This window comes from Colossoma macropomum, unplaced genomic scaffold (assembly GCF_904425465.1).
Source record: "Colossoma macropomum unplaced genomic scaffold, Colossoma_macropomum, whole genome shotgun sequence".
Lineage (NCBI taxonomy): Eukaryota > Metazoa > Chordata > Actinopteri > Characiformes > Serrasalmidae > Colossoma > Colossoma macropomum.
This window is the reverse complement of record NW_023494803.1, coordinates 18,888,810-18,909,549: the sequence shown is the minus strand read 5'-3', so window position 1 is coordinate 18,909,549 and position 20,740 is coordinate 18,888,810. Positions and strand designations below refer to the sequence as shown.

Below are 20,740 nucleotides of genomic sequence, written 5' to 3'. Positions count from 1 at the left end.
AGTTCTTGCTGCTATATAAGCCTATATCTAAACAGAAAAAGCTGTTTTTGTTCATTTAAAACTACAAGTATGTGTGTGCATGTCAGCTCAGTCTCCACAGTGGACCCACAGGACGTGGCTCAGCAATGTCCACGTCTGAATGGGGTATAACTGGTACATAGTACAAGCCCATGTAAACTTTGAGATTGGTCATTTCAACCAGAGCTTTTATTAGAGAAGTAAATTAGTGGAATGCAGGAGGTATTGATAAAATTCAGTGCCATGAGATTTTCCAAGTATATCACTATATCACAGAAGCAAATGATATTTAACATTTACATGTTAGATTTTTTGTTAAAATGCTAAAAGTAGCATTACTCAGTCAGAGGTGTCGGGTCGGATTTTTGCAGGTTTTTCGGACCACGTCACATGTCTTTATGTATTATTGTCACATGCACATGCTCAAAAAGAAGGCCTGGCTCGATGCTTAGATCACAAATGCAAAATCAACATTATACTAATGAAGATATGATGACAACAGAACATAATTTACTGGCATCCTCAGAAAACCCTTTACCAATGTTTGACCGAGTTCTCTTTGAATACTCTTCACAGTGGTTAGATTCATCCGCTCAGTGAAGAGTCTAAAGCACAGAACAAAGTTACAAAAGACACTCTTTGGGTGCAATTACATATTTCCACCAGAGAGGTCTCCAAATCCTTAAATCTTGCATAGTGCAGCTTTAAGTTTTCACTGATATAGTTAATGAACATAGGCTTCCTGAGGACTGCGCCTCCGTGCTAAAAGAATGTTTTACAAGCCTGATAAAGCTTGTTCAGATTGGACTCTTTAGTTCTGTTCTGCTTCTCTTGACTAAATTACACCAAAGGGAAGCTTATAAAGCATTGAAAACTTTAAACAGACAGAAAGCAGACTGTTTGAACTGTTCTTTTAAATCAATCTGAAACACTTGCAGGGTCTTGAAAGATGACCGTATCTAATATTCTACTATCAGACTACTGTTTGGTTATATAAGTCTCCACACAAGATTCACAGGACTGGTTTTTATTTTAATGTGCCGCACAGCTGGAATGAATTCCAGACAAACACTAAAACGCAGTCATTACTTCTGCTAGAAGATTTTAACTCTCTGGTAGAGGACCACTTCACAGAGCACTGTAAATCCCTTTTATAAGATTACACTTGTTTATAGCGCATTTTATAGAATTACACTTGTTTACATCTTACATGTTGTTTATTATGTGTTTATACTGCTTGCATGAGGTTTTATACTTTTGTGCCTGCCCATGTGTGTCCAACGCTACAGCTTCAGTTGGGTTCCAGGCATATGGAATGTGTGTGACTTCAACCTCAGGCTCCTGATAGCTAGCAATCTCCACTCAACTCTCAGCTGATATGCTCTGGGGAAAAAAAACGCAACTCCTTTATTCTCTCACTTTTAAGCAGTCGCCTGACTCTCCGGCTAAATTCCAGTATATTCTCCGGTTCAGTTCACATTCTATGCTTCGATTCCTCCTTTTCAGCTTCCTGTTTGCCTGAATAAAGTGTAGCAAGTGGCAACACAGCCATGTGTGTTAAAGCAGAACCACATGCACAGCTCTGTAATTAAGCTTATGAGTGAGAAGATGAATGACTGCGCATATGTGTGTAGTTTCCCATCAAATTGTATATTTCAGATACTAAGTGCCGCTGGCAGTTCAAGTGCCATCATACCCCAAATAAGCAGCCATCAAATCTCCTATGCAAAGATTTCTCAACGAGAAAAACAACAATCTGTGACGATGACTAGAATTCCTCCTCTCTTGCCACATCAGTCAACGTGCGGGAAAGTTAAAAAAAAACAACAAATAAATCAAACCTAAGACGGAACGGGGAATGCCAGAATGACCATTATGTGACTAACACAGTCCTAATAATAAAAGGTCTGACTGTACATTTTTTCCACATATTATTTTGAAACCAGTGCAGATGTAACCAATGAGTTTGTTTTGTTTTAACTGAGGGTGCCAGGTGATCGCTGGTGATAAAATGACCCTGGAGCAAGAAGGTCAAACAGATGGAACGTTAGAGTGGTGCAGCATTCAGATCCCCCATAAACCTCCTAGTCTGTTAAACAGTAGTTTAGGGCAAGACCCCAGTGGACTTAAGCAAAATGTTTTGCAAATAAACTCAATTTGAGATGCGCAATGCAAAGAAGGCAACAGAAAACCAAACAAACAAAGCAAGAAATCTGTTCTCATTTGTGGCTTAGGAGCAATATTATTAAACAAAGGAAGAATTTTACTAACCCGTCAAGCCAGATTGTACTACATATGTTTAGACAGTCTAGAAGTCAAGACCTCACATAGAATCTTGTTAATAAAATGAACACGCCTGCTGAAGCACAACAACTGGTTTACAAATTGCCATTTGGAGAGGCTTTATTCTGTTTTTCAGCACAGTACAATGGATAAACAACTGAGAACTAGAATGTGGGAGCCCCAGCAAGAGAAGAAACAAGTAAGGCTGCAGGTTTAAGATATTATGATGATCAAACCAAGGACTACAACTTGATCTAACTTGAAAACAACACATTGGCATTTAACATGGGACTTCATCATGGCTTAGAAAATACAAAAGGTGAATATGTAAGACTTTAGTACTATTCGAACAGGATTAGTTTTACATGGAAAGGTGGGTTAGTACCAATTTATCACAGAATGACCAGTTCACAAGGTAAGTGTGAAAATCTCAGCATAAATGAGGTCTTTTCTCCAGAAAAATCTAGTAAACATATCAAAACATTTAATTTAGCCATTATCCAGCTTGCCCTAACTGCCTGTCTTGCTGTCTAAAGTGAATGCACTGTGTCACTAGCGTTGTCATTAGTTTGGAAATTCACATCCAACAGTCAGTTTCACCTAATAAAATCAAATATTTTTCCTGTAATTTTTAGACTTCAATGTTCTGCGTTGTACTCTTGAGGTAGGACAGTACATCAGCTTGATTTTAGCCACAGAGAACAAAAGGAAATAGATAAAATAAAAAAAATCTGCAGTAGAAACATCTGAGATGTATAATAAAGCATTACAACTGATGAGCCCTAAATTTGTTATTGGGATTACTTGGGTTATAAGAAGCAGGACACACTAAATACTGAAAAATAGTATATATTTAGTTGTTTAGGCTTCTGTGCATGCGTGTTATATATATCGTCACTGTCCAAAGAAAAACAAGCATCTCCATTTTTCACACAATATAAAGGACAGCTGCTGACCTCAAATTACGCAGAAAACTAAAAATCACAAAAAACTGGAGATACTTTTTTTTGGACAGTGACAATATACTTTTTTGCCATGTTCCTGATGGTGACAAATTAATAACTTGCATTTAACGGGTGTTTTGACTGGAAATGAAATAAATGAAGGGAAACTTTCTGACTTCTGCAGAGTCCTGTACATGACTGCTTTCATCAGAGTATATTTTTAGCTATGTATCTATTATTATTATTATGACTTAAGTAATGTTATTTAATATGTGAATAATGTTATTATTCTTTCATTCTTCTTATTATTAATGTCATTATTACTTTTCTTTTGCTCTTGTATCTTTTCTCAGGACCATTATCTGTATCTGGGAAAAAACAGCCGTTAAATGTAAGTAAATAAATAAAACATCTAGATCATTCTGCCCCTACTTGCGTCCTTGTGGAGTCTTGTGCAGTCCCTCAGGAAGGTTGGTGTGAAGATACAAGGCGAACATGTTGGGACACATCTGCACAGAGGAGAGCGTGCTGCTCAGAAGTGTGATGCGTACAGAGGCCCTCTTTCCTTCTTCCAAGCCCCATGACACTTGTCTGGGTAGACAGAGGTCTGCCAAGAGCTAACTATTTTCAGATACAGTAGAGTTCAGGAAAACGACCGAGACAAGAAAACATGTTCCGTCTGGCCATGCTGTGGTTTTGGGTTCAACCACACTGTCCATTTTTTCCTCTGTGTCCACAAGGTTGAGATGATCATCAACGAAGTTATGAAAACAATATATACCCTTTGTGATGGAAAGCTGTGGCCATCTCCGTTTCTATTGGCCTTCATGATATTGTAAAAGTGCTTTGTTAACAACAGGGCAATTGAAACTAAAATTAGCAGGGTCAGACACACCTGTGTGTTACGGCTCTTGTAATTTAACACTTCAGCACCTACTAAATTCCTTTCTGAAGTCTGGTGGCAATTAATTATGTGGAGCAGCAGAGGTCACACAAGGCTCCGGAGCTGCACGTGCTACGCCCCCCGTCCCAAAAACAAATAAGCAAATAACCAAATAACCACTGATCATCACAGCCTGACAAATCAATGGAGAAACCAGGCTTTTCTTATCGATTTACCTTATTCGGATTCTGGGGGCAGACACAAAGACGATATTGGCAAGACTAGACCGCCAGAGAGCGGGGAAAGGAATCAACTCAGTTTCTGATGCACAAATTCGCTTCGTGAATGGCCACTAATTGTTTTGTGAATGCTGGTGAAATGCAACAGAGAAGGCAGTTTTCATTGTTCATGTGCTTTTCCTTCCACACGGCGCGCTGAAAAAGATGACATCACCTCCACTGAGATCACAAGGCTCTGTTCCCTCGCTCCATTGGCTGCTGCACAGTAGTTCTAGGTACACAAAGCTTTACCATTCCCAACAGTCTAACAGGAAGCACAGTCACAGGCATTATTAAAGAACACAGGCAAATTAATCAAACAATGGCCAGAGAGCGCACAGCCAGGCCATGTTACAGAAGGGCACATTGACTTGCAAATCCATTCCGCCACAGCCCTAGATTTGGCAGACCTGCAGACCTGTACTTCCAAAAAGGCAAAAATGCTGAGTCTGTTTTTCTATGCACCTGAGCCAAAGCGCCGCACAATACATTGCAAGATAATCATTATCCCAGTATTAGTCTTTACAATATGATAACTATATAAAGCTGCAATAATCACATTCCATTTATCTAGTGCATCTGAATTAGCAGGCCTAGCTACTAGGGATGCACTGAGACTAGTGTTGAGCACAAAAACCTGACCAACATCACGTATACAAGCCCTGCATGATAAAATCTACACATCCGTATTTCAAAATATGACATATATATTGAAGGCAAAGATGACAGTGACGTGATATCTTATATGAGGGAATATAGTAACGAATGTGATCCAATCCTGTAACAAATTTAGCCTGAAATATTGCACAATCACACTGTGATGTGATGTTATTAGCAATGCATTTCTTTCCGTGAGGATGAGAAGTTGGAGTATGATAGCCTCATTTCAAATCCTCATTTAAAGTGAAGTGCTTTGATTAAAAACAGCTCATTTTAAAGCTCCGAGTTTTTAAGGAAAAAAAAATAGTTTTAGCTTTAATGTGTAATGATGTAATAATATCAGTACTGTGCCATCTGTGTCTTATCATGTTATTTGCATTTATTAGCTTATTAAAAAGTAAAAAAAAAATGCATCACAGCCAAAATAATTTTTTAGAATTGTCTCAAATGTAAAATCCCCCTAAAATCTTGATGTATTGTTTTATTGTCTTTGTCACTACTGTGTAGATCATCAAATGTACTATCAAACAGCCGCCTGCAGGCCAGATCCAGGCAACCCATCCTCCATAACATTTTTTTTCGTTTCTCAAAACTATTATTCAGCTTATTATTATTAATATTATTATTATTACGTTATGTAGCATCTTTAAAAGGGGTAAATCATTGAGGTCTGTTCTACTCTCATAACCTCATCATCATAACCAAATGTTGAAGAATATATAGGGCAAATTCTAGCACATCTAACAAACAAAAAAGTGGATTTTTCCACAAGACATCATTTGTGATGAGGCTATGAGTCATGTCTGAAAGCCAGCTTTTATAAGAGCAATTTATAAACTAATGATTTTTTTTAAATTGTGGATAATGATAATTTTTTATGGGATTTACAATGTTATATTATTGCCAAGATAACAGTGGTGTATATTCACTGTTCCACACTGTGTTTAATACTACTTATGACAGCTCTAGTTTTAGCACAGACATTTAAAGCTTGTAAGAGACACTGATAAAGAACGTGTAGACATTTAAGGATCGATCAGCTACGTATCAGTATCGGCTAATTTTCAGCCCAAATACGCAATCGGCCGATTTTTCTCTAACTTACCCAATCCTGAGAGCTCCACTGATGTAAAACATATGAGCCATATTTTGCCTAAGGCGCCAGAATGTAACTGCTGCACCATTTAGGGTGGAGCGGGAAAATTCAAACAAGATGCTGTTGAACAGGAAGGCAACTTCAGTCTCATCATATGTACAAGTATATTTTCACATATTTGGCGCCTATTTTGCTGTTAACTTGATGCGTGAACATGCAGAGCTATAATGAATGCGGTTTGTCGTCAAAGCTTTGAGGATTCGTTTCTGTTAGCACATTAGCCTCCGAGCACTAATTTTGGCTTAGCTTACGCTACACTAGCTTCTTGACCTACGGCTTTGGCAGGGGATGAAAATGAAAAATAAGATGCAGAACTACAGAACTGACGGTGTCTGCCCTTTTTATCACATATTTAACAATCTATCTGTGAAACAGGAGGACTGTTTTGTCCTGTTATCTGTGCTGGTTGCGTAGACTCCGGTTATTACTATGGCTGAGCTTCATCGAGACTTGAAAGGCATGAAAAGGGTTGAAGAGGTTGCTCTGTTTCTGTTTGACAGGTGACATTAATAGGTAACATTAACCTATCTTTGCTGTTTTATAGAACCAATAGGTCAGTATTGTTTTGTCCTATTTGCTAATGTTTGTGACGGCTAATCCCAAATGTAGCAATTGTAGAGACAGTTTGCTAACCCACAACCTACCTAACGTTAGTTACATTACTCGCTTTAATGTTATTTCTTGGTATTTGTATGTACAATGTTTGTGAAGAGTTTTACGGCCACAAAATCTAAAAAAGCGTTGTTTGCTTTGGCAAAGTGCGTCCATGAATTTGGGTGTACTTGTTGGGGTGTATTGCTGCTGAGTTCAAATATCAATCTTTCTCCAGATTTTTTTTTTATAATTCTGAATCAAAGTAACCAAACTGTTTCTTAAAGACCTACAACTGAATTGAGTGGATGCGAGATACAGAGCTATAGCCCTAGTTGTTTTTTTTTTTTAGTTGTAAAGATATAATTTTTTTAATGTTTTTTAAAATTAAAAATAATCATACAAATTTATCTAATAGCAACCGTCATTAACGTTAACCATTAACAATAATAAGTTGACACTTTTCTTGCATTTGTATTGTAAGATGCAAAGACTACTGTGGTATGCACGGAATATTTATCACTGTTTCTTATTGCATGCATGGCTTTTGGTCTCTCTGAGAACCTCTTTTCAACATTTAAGAAGGCAAGAAACCAGAGAGCTGCAGGTTCAAACGCCCATGGCCTTCCTCTGACCACTGCAGCCCTGAGCTATTAAAAAATACTGCACTTCAGCATACTTTTAAATATATCTAATTATCAGCCAATTTAGAAGCTTACTTCCTTCACACATTCCCAGAAAACTACTGCTGCAGGTGAAACTGTAGAGCAACCCTTAAAACATGATTTAAAATGAGGCAGCACTTTCAAAAGAGTAAAAGTGAAGCTCTTTAGGAGCAGCTTTGCACATCCAGCACTTTTGTCCTACTTCTAGTCCATTCTATGTCTTGTGCAATAACAAACACCTGTGGTTATTCATGTAAATACACTACCAAACGAATTAAAGGCTCTTCGATTTTGGACAACAAGATTACTATACACAAGCCAAGCAGTCTGTCATCATGGCCTCAGTACTCATGATTTATTTATGGCTGACATTAATAACTTTATTCCTTTTTAGTCTAATAAAATGCTTTTTGTGGTCACAAATTGTGCTTCACTGCCTTTTAACTAACTAGTTAACTAACTAACTAACTAACAACTGGCAATTTATCTGATAAATGCGTGCACATACTGGTTCAGTCATTAATGCACAAACCCTGTGCAAAAGCTTTCCTCTGTATTCATTCCCATCTTACGCCCCAGCGTAAAATGCAGGAAACCCCAAGACACTCTAGGGATGTAGAAGCAGATTCCTGCCTCTCCAGTCCCTTCCCAGAAGCACACTTGCCTTTAAATAGAGCACTACACCTAAATTAAGGATTAAAAAAAACGGCACAGAGTGAGAGACTTGGGAACAATGGATTTTCCCATCAATTCATTCCATGCAGATGTTGGGCCTTATGCTGAAACTTCAAAGTGAATGGGAACCATCATCAGCATGCAAGGCAGGTGCCTGAACCAGGGATGAGTGTAAAGCACTAAAATGCAAGTCATGCTCCTCACACAGGAAGAAGAAGAATACTCAGCTGCAATCTGCTCGTCACTTAGCGCTGACATGAAATCTCTGAGGTAAACACTTTCTCTGTGTAATATGACGTAAAAGGTACTTAAGTAGCTGGCTCTGTTGTGCACACGTTTGGCGGATGCTTTCTTGGGAATACGACCTATGAAGAAGGAAAAAGTGCCTTAAGCACATAGTGTCTGTTTGTTCCAAACCCGCAATCATTTTGATCCACATTATGCAACAAAGAGATCTCAAATTGGAATCAAGTGGAGAGGGTATCAGATTGATTCTGGCTAGCACGAAAAGCAAGAAGTTGTTGGAGAAACCACAGGAGGCCCCGACAGCTGCTGATTCTGCATTTGTTAAAATAATATCACACATTTATTCTGCAATTGTTCAGGGCTAGCTCTAAAGCAGAGTTCATGCTGCGAGCCCAGGCAAGAAACTTGAGCTAAAGGTGGAAATGGTGTTTAAACTTAGCCACTTCACTGACACTAAGGACAGGGTGATACGGCAGAAAAACAACATCATTTTTAGACAGCATCACAATATATGGCATGCAATATGATATTTAGTTTTTCTGAGGTTTGACAAAGTTAGTCATTTTTGCTCAATATTTTGCATACTGCACTGAAATAATGCAATTAAACTAATTATGCTTTTTAAGTGACTGCAGAAAGCACTGGATGAATTATTTATAAGGTTAGCCAATGCATTATATAATCAGCCACAACCAGCCAAACGTTCCTTGGATTCTTACCTAACTGATCCCGAAAATGAAACAATGGCTGTGTCCGATGCCACTTTCTATTTTACACATAGTGCATTAATGAATGTACTGCAAATGGCAGTGACATGCACTTTAATACGCCAACACGCAGTTCTGGACGCGGCATGTGGGAGCAACCAGAAAATTGTTCCACCTCAGCTGCTAACTACTGCAACTGTCTAAGCTGACCTGAGAAGACCCTTACCTCTTACACACTGACACTTAATAAAATGGTTCTTCAATGGTTTCTTCAAAAATGGTTCTTTCATGCTTAAATGATTCTTTGCATGGTAAAATAGTTCTTCAGTTTGATAGAGAATGTGTTGTACATGGCTCTATATAGGCTATACATGCTTAACATCATAACAATAAAGGAACCTTTTTGATGCTGTACAGAACCACAGAACCCCTTTTAAGAGGGCAGTTAAGAGAAACTGTTCTGAGGAAAAAGGCGGGGGGGATTCACAATTCAAAGTTTGTCATCAACAAAAAGGCTGGGAAAATACCAGTGAGTGTTACTGGCTCAAATGAGCCCTTTCAAAATATGACCAGTACTAAATAGCGGCATTATAATAAGTGACTAGATACATGTAAGTTCTCTAAAAATAAATAAACAAACCTTTACTTTTACACCCTAAAGAACTAACATCCTTTTCCCCAAAAATGGAGATGACTTCAGTAAGGTAAAGGTATGAAGCTTAAATCAACTCCTGACAGTTCTGAATGTTAACCCTAATGTACCTTTCTGACCCCTTTAACTACCAGGAATTAACTCTTCTTATTTGTCTTCTTCAAAGTGTAAGGTGACCTATGCTGAGTGAAAAAAGGAGTAAAATACACTGAAATGACTAGTGTTAGTTAGTAGGAGAGCTCCACAGCAGCACAGAGGGACTGCAGATAGCTTTAGCTCCAGCTAACCTGGGCTCATTCCCCAAAACACGAGCACAACACAGCTCAGAGCACAGCGGCAGAGAGGCTATCACTCTGAACACTCTCTCTCTCCAAACGGTCAGTCTACCTCAGCCCTACGACGCTGAGGGGAAACTGGGCCCAGGTTGGTCAACAAGACTGGTAACACCTGAAATAACCCCTCAAAGAGCAACACAACTTGACAACCGTCTGAAACCGCACTTCAGAGCTCTGAGGTGGTTGAGTAGAGAGCAGCGCAGGCTGAGCAGATCTGGTTAGGCTGCTGTCGTCGAAACGTTTTCGTGCTGGGATTTTTTTTTGGAAGGGAAACAGCCGAGCCCTCATTCCGCATTGGAACTCCCCAGCACAGACAGGATTTGTGTTTTAAAAAGGAAAAAGAGCTGGTGACAGCTCTAATAAACGTACTCACTCACTGAGCGACTGTTTTCTTCCACAGAGAAACGATTTAAACGTTCACAGTTTCAAAAGCAGCATCAGCGTGAAGGGGGCTGTACTCCACTCACCTTTCCCCACTCCCCTCTTCTTCAACTGCTGCCTGGCATGATCAAAATACTAAGCAGCGTTTCCCCCGCCGTTTCGTTTCCGAGCAGGAGAAACCCCGCAGGAGCCGCAGCGTGCTCTCCCGGGATCCTCCGCCGCCACACGCGCTCCAAATCCCCTCTATCTCGCTCGGGTGGGAGTTGAAAGTTTGCTTCAAAGTTGCGACTCCGTCCAGCTGCACGGCGCGGTCGCTGGAGCGGTGAGATCACTGCGATCCGCTGAATCCTCCCCCTGCCGGAGTCTCGCGAGAAGCGGACTGGAGCGAGAATTGGGGAGAAAAAGCGCGATGCTGTGGAAGAAAACACAGCACATCCTCCACAGGCTCGGGTTTCATTGACGGCACTCAAAAATGTCCTTTAATGTTTCTTGCTATTTTAGTAAAGCATAACCCCTCCACCCCGCCCGAGCACGGTGCGTATGAGAGCGTGTGACTGAAATGCAAATTGTACGGAATGAACACGTCATGCCACAGTGCTGTGCACTTGTTCACCAGCAGTAGGGTGTGGTAGAGATAAACATTAAACTAATGAGAGAAAAAGCACTTTAACTTATAGCAAATTCAGTTCAAACCCTCGCTGGATCACTTGAACCTAAAGCTGTGTTCACAAACCCTCTTCCTGGAGATTTACCTTCCTGAAGGTTTCACCTCCAAACCAAATCTAAACCCTCTTCAGCTAATTAGGATTTCCAGAACCAATACTTAGATCACCAGTCCTGGTCCTGGACATCTTCTGCCCTGGAAAGTTAAGATCCAGCACATCCGGCTCTTTGATTCAGATGTCACTGAAGGCCTGCATTAACTGGAACCATTCATTAGACGTGGGTTGGAGCTAAACTCTGCAGGGTGGTAGACCTCCAGGACCAGGACTGGGCAACCCTGACTCAGATCTGTCAGTTCTGGTGGGGCTGGTTAGGGTTGGAGCTAAAGTCTGCAGGAAGGCAGAGCTTGAGGGGCAGGGTTGGTGACCACTGACCCAAGAGTCTACCAACTAGGAAACCTGGGAAAGTTCATGCTGTTTCCCAGGCCTGGCCCTGGAGCCACCCTGTCCTGCATAGTTTAGTGTTTTCCCTGCTTCAGATAAGCCTGATATAACTGTTCAGCAGATTTACTTATTTAGCTATTTCCTGAGTTGAGCAGGGTGTGATAGAGCACACAGCATAAAAGTATGCAGGAGAGGGGGAGCTCCAGGGTCATGGTTGAAAAGCTGAGCTCTACGGCAGTGGTTTTCAGCTGTAGTCCTGGGGACCCCCTGCCCTGCTCAGGTGTTATCAGGATTTCCACATTTCCTAAAATGTCCAGCATTTGGCTTTGTTTTTCATGTTGATGTTTGCTTTCTTCCCTATGCTGGCCTCCTGTCTGGGGTTGCTACCTCAGCTCCATAAAATTCCTGGACACTTGATCAGTAGCTTGATTTTTTTTACTAAATTTCACAGACAGGTAGCTACAGGCAGCTGTGCTCTCGATGCAAATAGACTGGTATCAGTTCAGATACAGAACCTAATCTTCTCAGTTTACATGCTGAAGTGCTGCCTAGAGCCTAAACATGTCACCAACAGTGAACTTTTCCCAACAGTTGTCTAAACAATGAGGGAAATCTGAACCAATTAAACACATTCTTTGTACACAAATGGTGTGATGGATAAAAAAGCAGTGGAAACATCCTAAGAAACATATGAAAGTGCTTGGTTTCCTAGACATTTTGCATCCAGGAATGGAATTAATTTTCAAAAACCTTGACAATCCAGGGAAATCCTGGACAGATGGCAACCCTATTTCTGCCTCCAGTGTCCTCTTTTTTGAAAATTAAAACATCGTCCCCTAACAGAGGGCTCACTGGACTTGAGTTGAAAAAAGGTCATGACATAACAAAAGTTTGGGAAGAAAGGACCATGTCCAAAGCTCTCTCTACCTTCCGTTTTCTGTGACAACATTTTCCACCCCACCACCGCCCATCTCTTCCCTGTTACTCAGTCTTATATCTTAGTCCTTCCTCCGTTGATCAAAGGGGGGCAGGCAGGGGGCACCCAGAACTCCAGCCCAGATCCTCAGCACTTTTTCTCCTTCTAGAGTCAAACAGGCACTTCTTGAACTACGAACATATGTTGAAGACATAGTCCAAACTAATAAACACTGCTCTACGATGATCTATTAAAAGAGCATTGACCAAATTGAGTAGCAGAAGTTCTAATGAGCCGTTTCATTCTGCTTTTAGGCACGTCCACAGTTTCCTTAAAGCTTCTTGTGCACTAGAGTGAACCTCCATGCCCGGTCACAACAGCAGATATCTTGATTCATTATATCAAAAACTATTCAGTGAACCTTCAGCCTTGCGTTTCAATTTCTGTACTTGTTCACTGAATGTGCCAAACCCTTTTTCTTCAAGAGTGCTGCCGACTGCCAGACTTCATCTGGCTATTTTTTGAATCCTAAAGCAAAGAAATTTCCACAGACGTCTGGTTATTTGAGTGCAGACCTCTCTGAAACAAAATTCCTTACAAATGTTTCAAATTTGTTTGGGTAAATGTGAATTTTGTGAATCCAGACACAGACTTTGTACTCAGCAAGGTCTGCAGGGTTAACTGGTGTGGCTTTTAACCCCCCATGATTCCTCCTGATTTCATTAAGAAGGCTAAAAAAGAAGGGGAACCTAACTTGTGATACACAGATGGAACAATTGAAAAATGTGAAACTGAACTGCAGTGAAACTTCTTACATCCAGCGTCTGTCAGCACAGGAACAGAACTTTGTTTGTCTCTATTAGTCTCTTTTTGATCTAAAATAAAATGGTAGAGTTTAAAAATGAGAGATGTCAACAACAGCAAAGCAGTCCAGATGCTCAACTATCAAAAAATAATGAAAATAAACGTGAAAAGGAATTAGGAAGTCAATGTGAAAAGCTTAAAGTGCTCATATAATGGAAAAACATATTTTTGTGGCTTTCTTGAAATAAAAGAGTGTAATGTAATATGCAAAGATTTAAAAAATTTCAAACATGCGGTTCACTCCCCAGTCTATTCAGACCGTATATTCAATGTAAGCTACTTACAAAACCATCTACATATGTCCCTTGTGCAAAATGTGCAGTGTGTTCTCTATAGAGGGTGTATCAACTTATTTTCATTTAGAAAATTGACAAAATGTCATGTAACCTCAAACCTTTGCATATGCCTTTAAGTGGAAAAAATATGTTCACTTAAGTACATATAATTAAGTGAATGTAACTAGTTACTCCCCATGTCAGCCTGCAAGTAATCGTCCTGATTTGGTTCTAATTCTAATCTCTAATACCTGTGTCCAATATTCAGAGTCTCATCAGTATCTGACTAAGTTGAGGCAGATTTATCCTGAACTCTATGCACACAAATCTGACTAAACTGAGGCAGATTTATGTGCATAGAGTTCAGGACAAAAGCTTGTGGAACCCAATGTGCGTAACTGCCTAGCAGTCTTCTGTATTATGGTAACCTCTTTTTCATGACCAATGGAGGATCCTGTCAACCCAGAAGCTCTAAATGTATCTCTAACTGAAAATATAAACTGCTGACATGTTACATAAACAAGCTGAGGTGACATATTATTGTGCTAATGCATTCTAAAATGCAAGTGAAGCTTTTTTTCTGCTGCTTTGCTTAATATGAAGAAAGATTATACTGAATCTAAACAAAGACATGCCACAATTTAAGAAGTGCAAAATCTTATATTACTTTCTAAATTGTCTGTCTGTATGTTTATCTTGAATTTGTTATAAATAGAATGTACATAGAAATATGATCACATGCAAATCATCATTGTCTGAACATTGGCATAAGATAAATGAGCTCTGTTCTGCTGGGCTGCTCTGTATTGTGCCTCATTCAAAAAGCACTTAGAGCTGAAACACTCCTTACAATTTCAGTGTGATTGGGTGGGGCTAAGCTGCTGGAGGCTGAATAGGTGGGCATATGTAAGTGAACTAGTTCTTGTGACATCACAGAAACAATGCATTCAAAATAGGTTGGTTTTGCAGTATAGTTTCCGTATATGGACTGAACAGACTAAGTAGCAAACCCTTTATTTCATAAAAGAAAGGGAAAATTTGTTTTTCCATAATATAAGTCCTTTAACTTTTAAAAGAAGTTATCGGAAAAGTTATTTATTAACCATCTTTGACAATTTCTAGTAGTCCATTCATCATGAAGTGGTGTAAAATGTAAAGGGCAGCTGCTATTTTAAAAAATATGTGATAGATCAATAGATCGACTGATTGATAGATAGATAGATAGATACATAGATAGATAGATAGATAGATAGATAGATAAGTGTTAAGTGAATGATTGGAGACTTCATTATTTAAAAGGAAGTTTCCAAAGAAAAGACCTTATTACCAAATACTAGCCTTTATTACTTAAAAAAGGACTAAGAATTTCATGTGAAAGAGTAATTTAATGTGTCAGTCAGTCACATAATCGAGAAGCTCCAACATGGACTTGCATGTTTTGGAGAGGCAGTGAGGAGAGTGAGAGAGAGGGAGAGAGAGGGGGAGGAATGAGGGATGGAATGTGAATCGCAGACAAAGATTAGGTAACCCCGATCATGTGATAGCTTGCTCTGGACAGAAAGGAGACAACAACTATCACCCTGGAAGACACTGGAGCAAATATTCAAGGTGTTTCTTCTGGTGTCCAGCCAAAAGCATATCTGACCGCAAACTGGACAGAGGTCATGCTCTGTCCTTACCCAGAGACAGAGCAGAGCTCAGAAATAGGTCTTCTAGTTTGCCAGCAAAAACTATTGGCTGTATATTACTGTAGAAAGATGTAGTGGCAAATGTGGGATGAAAAGTGACATTAAAGATCTTACCAGCTGTCACCAGCTTCAGGGAGACCACACGGAAGTGAATGCAAATTAAAGCTAATGAAAAGTTCCTCAGTTCAGAAACAGCACCCACTTCTGCTGTCAACAGGAGAGGCATCAGATATGTGATCTGCACCAGGCCTGAACAGACCTTGCCTCAAGAGCACTCTCTAATGGACAGAATGGGTTATCAACTAATAAACTCTAATGTATGGTAGGTTTGCCTAACACCTACTTTACTAAACAGGGTCCAGTTTGCCAAAAGCATCTAAGCCTAAAATCCTCGTAACTGGTGGAGAAAGTGTTCTACCCTTTATTTAAGGAGGAATTCCACAGATTTTCAACATTTCTGCACAATTCAGTGTTTTGATGTGAAATGGTTCATTGTAGAGAAACTTGCTGACTGATTTCTTCACAGTGGTAGTGATAAGAACCAGGGGTCACAATGTCTCCAACCTAAATATATAACAATTTTATTTACTCTCTAAAATGACCAGTGAACCTACGTGTGTCTTTTGAGTTTTTACATGTAATGTTGAAAATGGTAAAATTTGTTATATCTGAAAAACTGTTTTCTTAGGGATCTATTTTGCATTGCAACACCCTGCATGTACCACTTTGCCATGAATGGATTTTTAAAAATACTCTTTAGACCAAAATCTTTTTTATCAATGTCATCAGGCAGCGTGTTTGTAACCTTTTTTATGTAATAGCTTTTTGTGGCGTAGCTTTCAGCGGCATGAAATGCTTCAGACGTCTGGTTCTTTTCACCACCACTGTGGACAATTCTGACTTGATACGTTTCACTACAAAGGAGCATTTCACATCAAACCACTCTGAATGACTCTGTTTACACTTTAACAATATGACTAGGCAGAAATCTAAATCTTTTAACCTCATTATCCAGATTTCAGTGCCTGTACTATAGGCCTATCTCTATGTTAACAAAATATCCCATCACAAAACAAGATCAATGTCGCTTACTTTTTATTTTTTTATTAAAGCTTTTCAGCAGGTCGCTGTTAGCATCCTCTACATTTCTTTTATGTTTACACCATCTCAGCTGATACCCCTTGAGTTTAGAGCATCACCCTCATCAAGTAAAATAAGAGAAGGTAAAGGGTGCCACAGTGGTGCCAACGTTAGATGAAATACATTTTGAGGTGAAGTTGTGCAATGAGCTTAGACGAGATGGTTGGTTTGATTAGTTCTTGGTCAGCCTCAGCAACCTTTGAATGTCGGGTTCAATGGCAATGGTCTCAAACTTCTTGCTGTATCTCTTGAATGGCTCGCCTTCAGGGCCGATGAGGAACTTCTCAAAGTTCCACGAGATATCAGTCCGACTGATGGGACTCCAGATGAGGAACTTGGGGTCCTGCATGAAAGAGGTTGGGTCATCATCTGGGTACGGGAGTTTGTCTTTCAAGTATGCGAAGACGGGATGAGTGTTGGCTCCGTTCACATCACACTTCTCAAATATGGTGAAGCCAGGCTCATAGCCTCCCCCTGGGCGCACATGCTTCAAGCAGTTCAGGATTTCTCCATTATTACAGTTTTCCTGCAGGAGGAGGTAACAGAGCATGCACCACACTTCATTATGATAACTATTCCGTAAACATACAAAGCCATATTTTACAATATCTCCCTTGTATATAACAGATCTTGTGCATTTGTGGAGGCACTGTCTGTCTACTGTTGAATAAGAAAGCTCCCTCAGAAGTGGAGATTGCTGCACTGCAAAAGATGGTATCTTGTCAAGTGGTATGATCTAAAATCTAGTCAATATACCTAATATTTCTCTTGTTGAGATTGTTGTTCGCTATACAACTTGTTTCTAGACATTATTTACTTGTTTTAATTTTATTAAGTACAATTACCTCACTATATTGGCAGACAATTTTGTTAGCTTCAAGCATATTTCTTAAAACAAGCAAAAATATCTGCCAATATAGTAAGATAATTTTACTAAATAAAACCACTTAAAACAAATAATCTTAAAATTAAAAACAAACAACAAACTCAACATGAGAAATATTAGATAAATAGAATTTTAAGATACTTTCACTTGGCAAGGAACAGAGCTATAGACCACTTGTCACAAAGTAAAACTGATGATGAACGACCTGTCCCACCAACCTGGTAGCCGAACTGGTTACAGGGGAAACCCAGGACCACCAGCCGGTGCGGGTACCTGCTCTGGAGCTGGTTGAGCTGGCTGTAGTCCCGGGTGGTTGTCCCTCAGAGGGACGCTACATTCTCAATAAGCACCACTCGTCCTCGGAAGACATTAAAATCTACTGAATCCCCCTCCAGCGTTGTAGCACGCAGGTCATAAAACGTCTTGGCTATGAAGGTCATGGTCCAAGTTTGCCACAGCCTGGATGTGTGTCCCCTTCCCAACTGTCAGGCAAGACCTCCTTGTTGCCTGGCTTCCACTATAAAGGTTGGGTGTCAAATGACTTAGAAGAAAGCAGATATACAAGTGATACATGATACATCCATGAGGTGAAACACCAGAGGTAGGCCATCTCAGGTTTTAGTGTAAACCTGCACCAGTCTTTACACACCAGCCAGTATTTTCTATGAAAGGAAAATGAAAAAATGTTGAAAAGAAGCTGATATTGATCTTGAAGACACTGCTGGAAACTACAGTTAATATGAAGTTCACAACAAATGACTTGTACCTGAACAAACAAGTAATGACAATCTGAACAGGGGCATTTTTGACATTTTTATAGATGTGTACATTATTTCACCCATCTACTACCATATATAGTACAATACAGAGACCACGCTTCTACTTACTTTTCAGTCAAAACACCCAAAACACCCTCAATAACTAAATATCATGTAAAAAATTTCAGCATTTAAGTGATCTTTGTCTCCAACAGAGCTTCCATTCTTTTCGGAAGACTTGTGTTCAGTTTTTCAATGAAATATGCAGGAATATTTTTCCAGACCTCCAAAGTTCAGTTTTAGAAGTTGGTTGCAGTTTGGTTGCAGTAATACTCAAATACTTGGCTCTAAGCTCTGGGCGGTGATGTTCTGAAAACATCAGCAACTTCTTTGATTTGCAAATATTGCAATTTGACATCCTGACAGCTACACATTCTTTCAGACTCAAAGTGTCAAGTTGTTTTCTCACAGTGGAAGGATGGACAGAAACACCTGTGGATTTTTTCAGATCTGAGGCAAGAATGGAGTTTGGTTTTCTCCTCTCTCTCAAAGGTGAATGCTTTAAGTATTGTTTATCTGAGGGTGACCGTTCTGGTGGTCTGTCAGGTCTTGCATGGCTGTTATGAGCCCCGTTTTCTCCATATCATTGAATAATGTTTTAAGCTCTAGTTTTGGAAACTCCTGATTTTTCACTTATTTTCCTTTGACTTTCCACTTAATTGTGCAAGATAAATAACTTGTAGCTAATGGCCGTTTCAATGGAAGTTAAATCCATCCTTGCTATATGCTGCATGATAAAAAGGAAAGTTATTCTTACAATCTTCTTCAATGTAGCAGAATGTGAAGGGAGGACCACTGTATTGAACTCTGTATAAGCTTTAGAGACTGCATCCGTCTCTGAGCCATTAAACATTCAGCAAGTCATTACCTATGTTCCCGTGTCATTAAAAATGGATGTCTGTTCAATCTAATCCCCTTCAGTGGAGCTGGGCCTAAACTCTGATTCTGTTACACAGAATCTTTAATTTGACGTCACCGCTAATCTGCGAAAGAGCTACGGCACAAGCTGTCTAAAACATCTGACAATAATGATAGTCTGACTATGAACTGATCAGGCTTAACTGTTTGTTAGAGGGAGTTTTCACTTATCAAAACATGTTCATAATGAACACTAATTTAAAAAATATGCTACAAGTAAATCTTCACACTAATCACAAATCTTTTTTTTTCTACAATAAACAGTGCTTTAATATGTACATACATTCACACATACATTCAAAACGACAAGTATGGATCTTTGTTTTTTTATATAATTGTATCAAAATTATTTTGACTACAGCTTCAGTCCAATTCTTGGTCCTCTGTTATATGTTTAGACTATTCAGCTTAGTTTAGCTCAGCAGAGTTAAAATGTCAAAAACGAATCTCTCCAATGGGGCGGCTGTAAATATTTAAGGGGTGGAGGGTTTACCACAATGAAGTCAAAACACACCTCTCCAGTTTCATGGTTAGTATGAAGCCTTTTCACATGCAAAGCATTATAGGTAATTGGTAATTCAGTGGAACACAAACCTCTGAAGTTGTGTCATCATTTTGCCCAAAGAAAAAAAAAAAGGCAAAAATGTTCCAAACCTGATGGTTGGCATACATACAGTTTTCCCCCTGAATATAAATGGATCCTCTGAAATATGAGGTTGTTAAGGAATCAAAATAACTAACACTGTTGACAGCTCATCGCCAAAATACCTCACATAAACCAGCAAGTTTTGTCAAACATGGTGGTTAAAGGGGAATTGCACAGACTTCAAGATTACTGCATAATTCAATTGTTCAGATGTAAACAAAGTCATTCAGTGAGGTCTGATGTTAAAAGGTTCGTTGTAGAGTTAGAATTGTTCAGAGTGGTGGTGATAGGAGCCAGACGTTTGACTAAAAGCTCCCTCACAGAAAGTTATTACATTAGAAGTTATTATGAATTGTTATGAATACGGTGCCTGATGTGTGAAACATTATTTTATGATAGTTTTGAGATTAACTGTATTTTTTAAATACATTTGTGGTGGAGATGTGCAGGCAAAAGCAAAAAGACCCAAAAGAAAACATTTTTGTTTCTTTAAAATAATGGTGATTGGAATGATGTCTACAATGCAAAAATAGCCATTTTATTTACTATCCACAATGACCAGGTTCATTGAGCATCTCCTGAGTTTCTTAAATGTAATGTTGATGATGGTAAAATAGCAGTAAAAGGCTGGTGTGGCTGCAGGTTTTCACTCCAACGAAGCAGGAGATAACCTGATGAAATGTTTGAAGACTAAGACCAACTGATTAAACAAGTAGAATCAGGTGTGCTCCAGCTTGTTTGGAGTGAAAACCTGCAGCCAAACTGGCCCTTTGCGGATAAGCTTGGACTCCTTTGCTTTATGGTCTATTTTGCCTTTGTGCCCTGCACGCACACCTACGAATGTATTTAAAAAGATCATTTTGAGCTAAAAGATTATATAAAAACCATTGTAAAACAATATCTCAGATCTCATTCCTATCACCTCCACTGTGAACAAGTCTGACTCAGTTCTCTAGAATGGAGCATTTCACATCAAACTGCTCTGAATGACACTGTTTATGTCTTAAAG

At 39.4% G+C, this 20,740-nt stretch overlaps 2 protein-coding genes across 6 annotated transcripts in view; both read right to left on the bottom strand.

Annotated features, from left to right (window-relative positions):
• LOC118824131 (signal-induced proliferation-associated 1-like protein 1) overlaps positions 1 to 10,815 on the bottom strand; it is a 68,354-nt gene extending 57,539 nt beyond the window's left edge. For 2 of the 5 annotated variants that reach the window (XM_036594090.1, XM_036594097.1), the window contains exon 1: positions 10,561 to 10,815. The gene's annotated coding sequence lies outside the window, so the exon portion shown is untranslated. The other 3 variants (XM_036594094.1, XM_036594092.1, XM_036594093.1) reach the window with 3 other exon arrangements.
• A 5,249-nt stretch (positions 10,816 to 16,064) lies between these two features.
• gpx2 (glutathione peroxidase 2) lies at positions 16,065 to 17,817 on the bottom strand. Its single transcript, XM_036592662.1, has 2 exons — positions 17,568 to 17,817; positions 16,065 to 16,989 (listed from the first exon to the last, which is right to left on the bottom strand). The coding sequence occupies exons 1-2, from the start codon at positions 17,787 to 17,789 to the stop codon at positions 16,636 to 16,638; spliced, it is 576 nt and encodes a 191-aa protein (XP_036448555.1). The 5' UTR covers positions 17,790 to 17,817; the 3' UTR covers positions 16,065 to 16,635.
• Between the last annotated feature and the right edge of the window lie 2,923 nt (positions 17,818 to 20,740).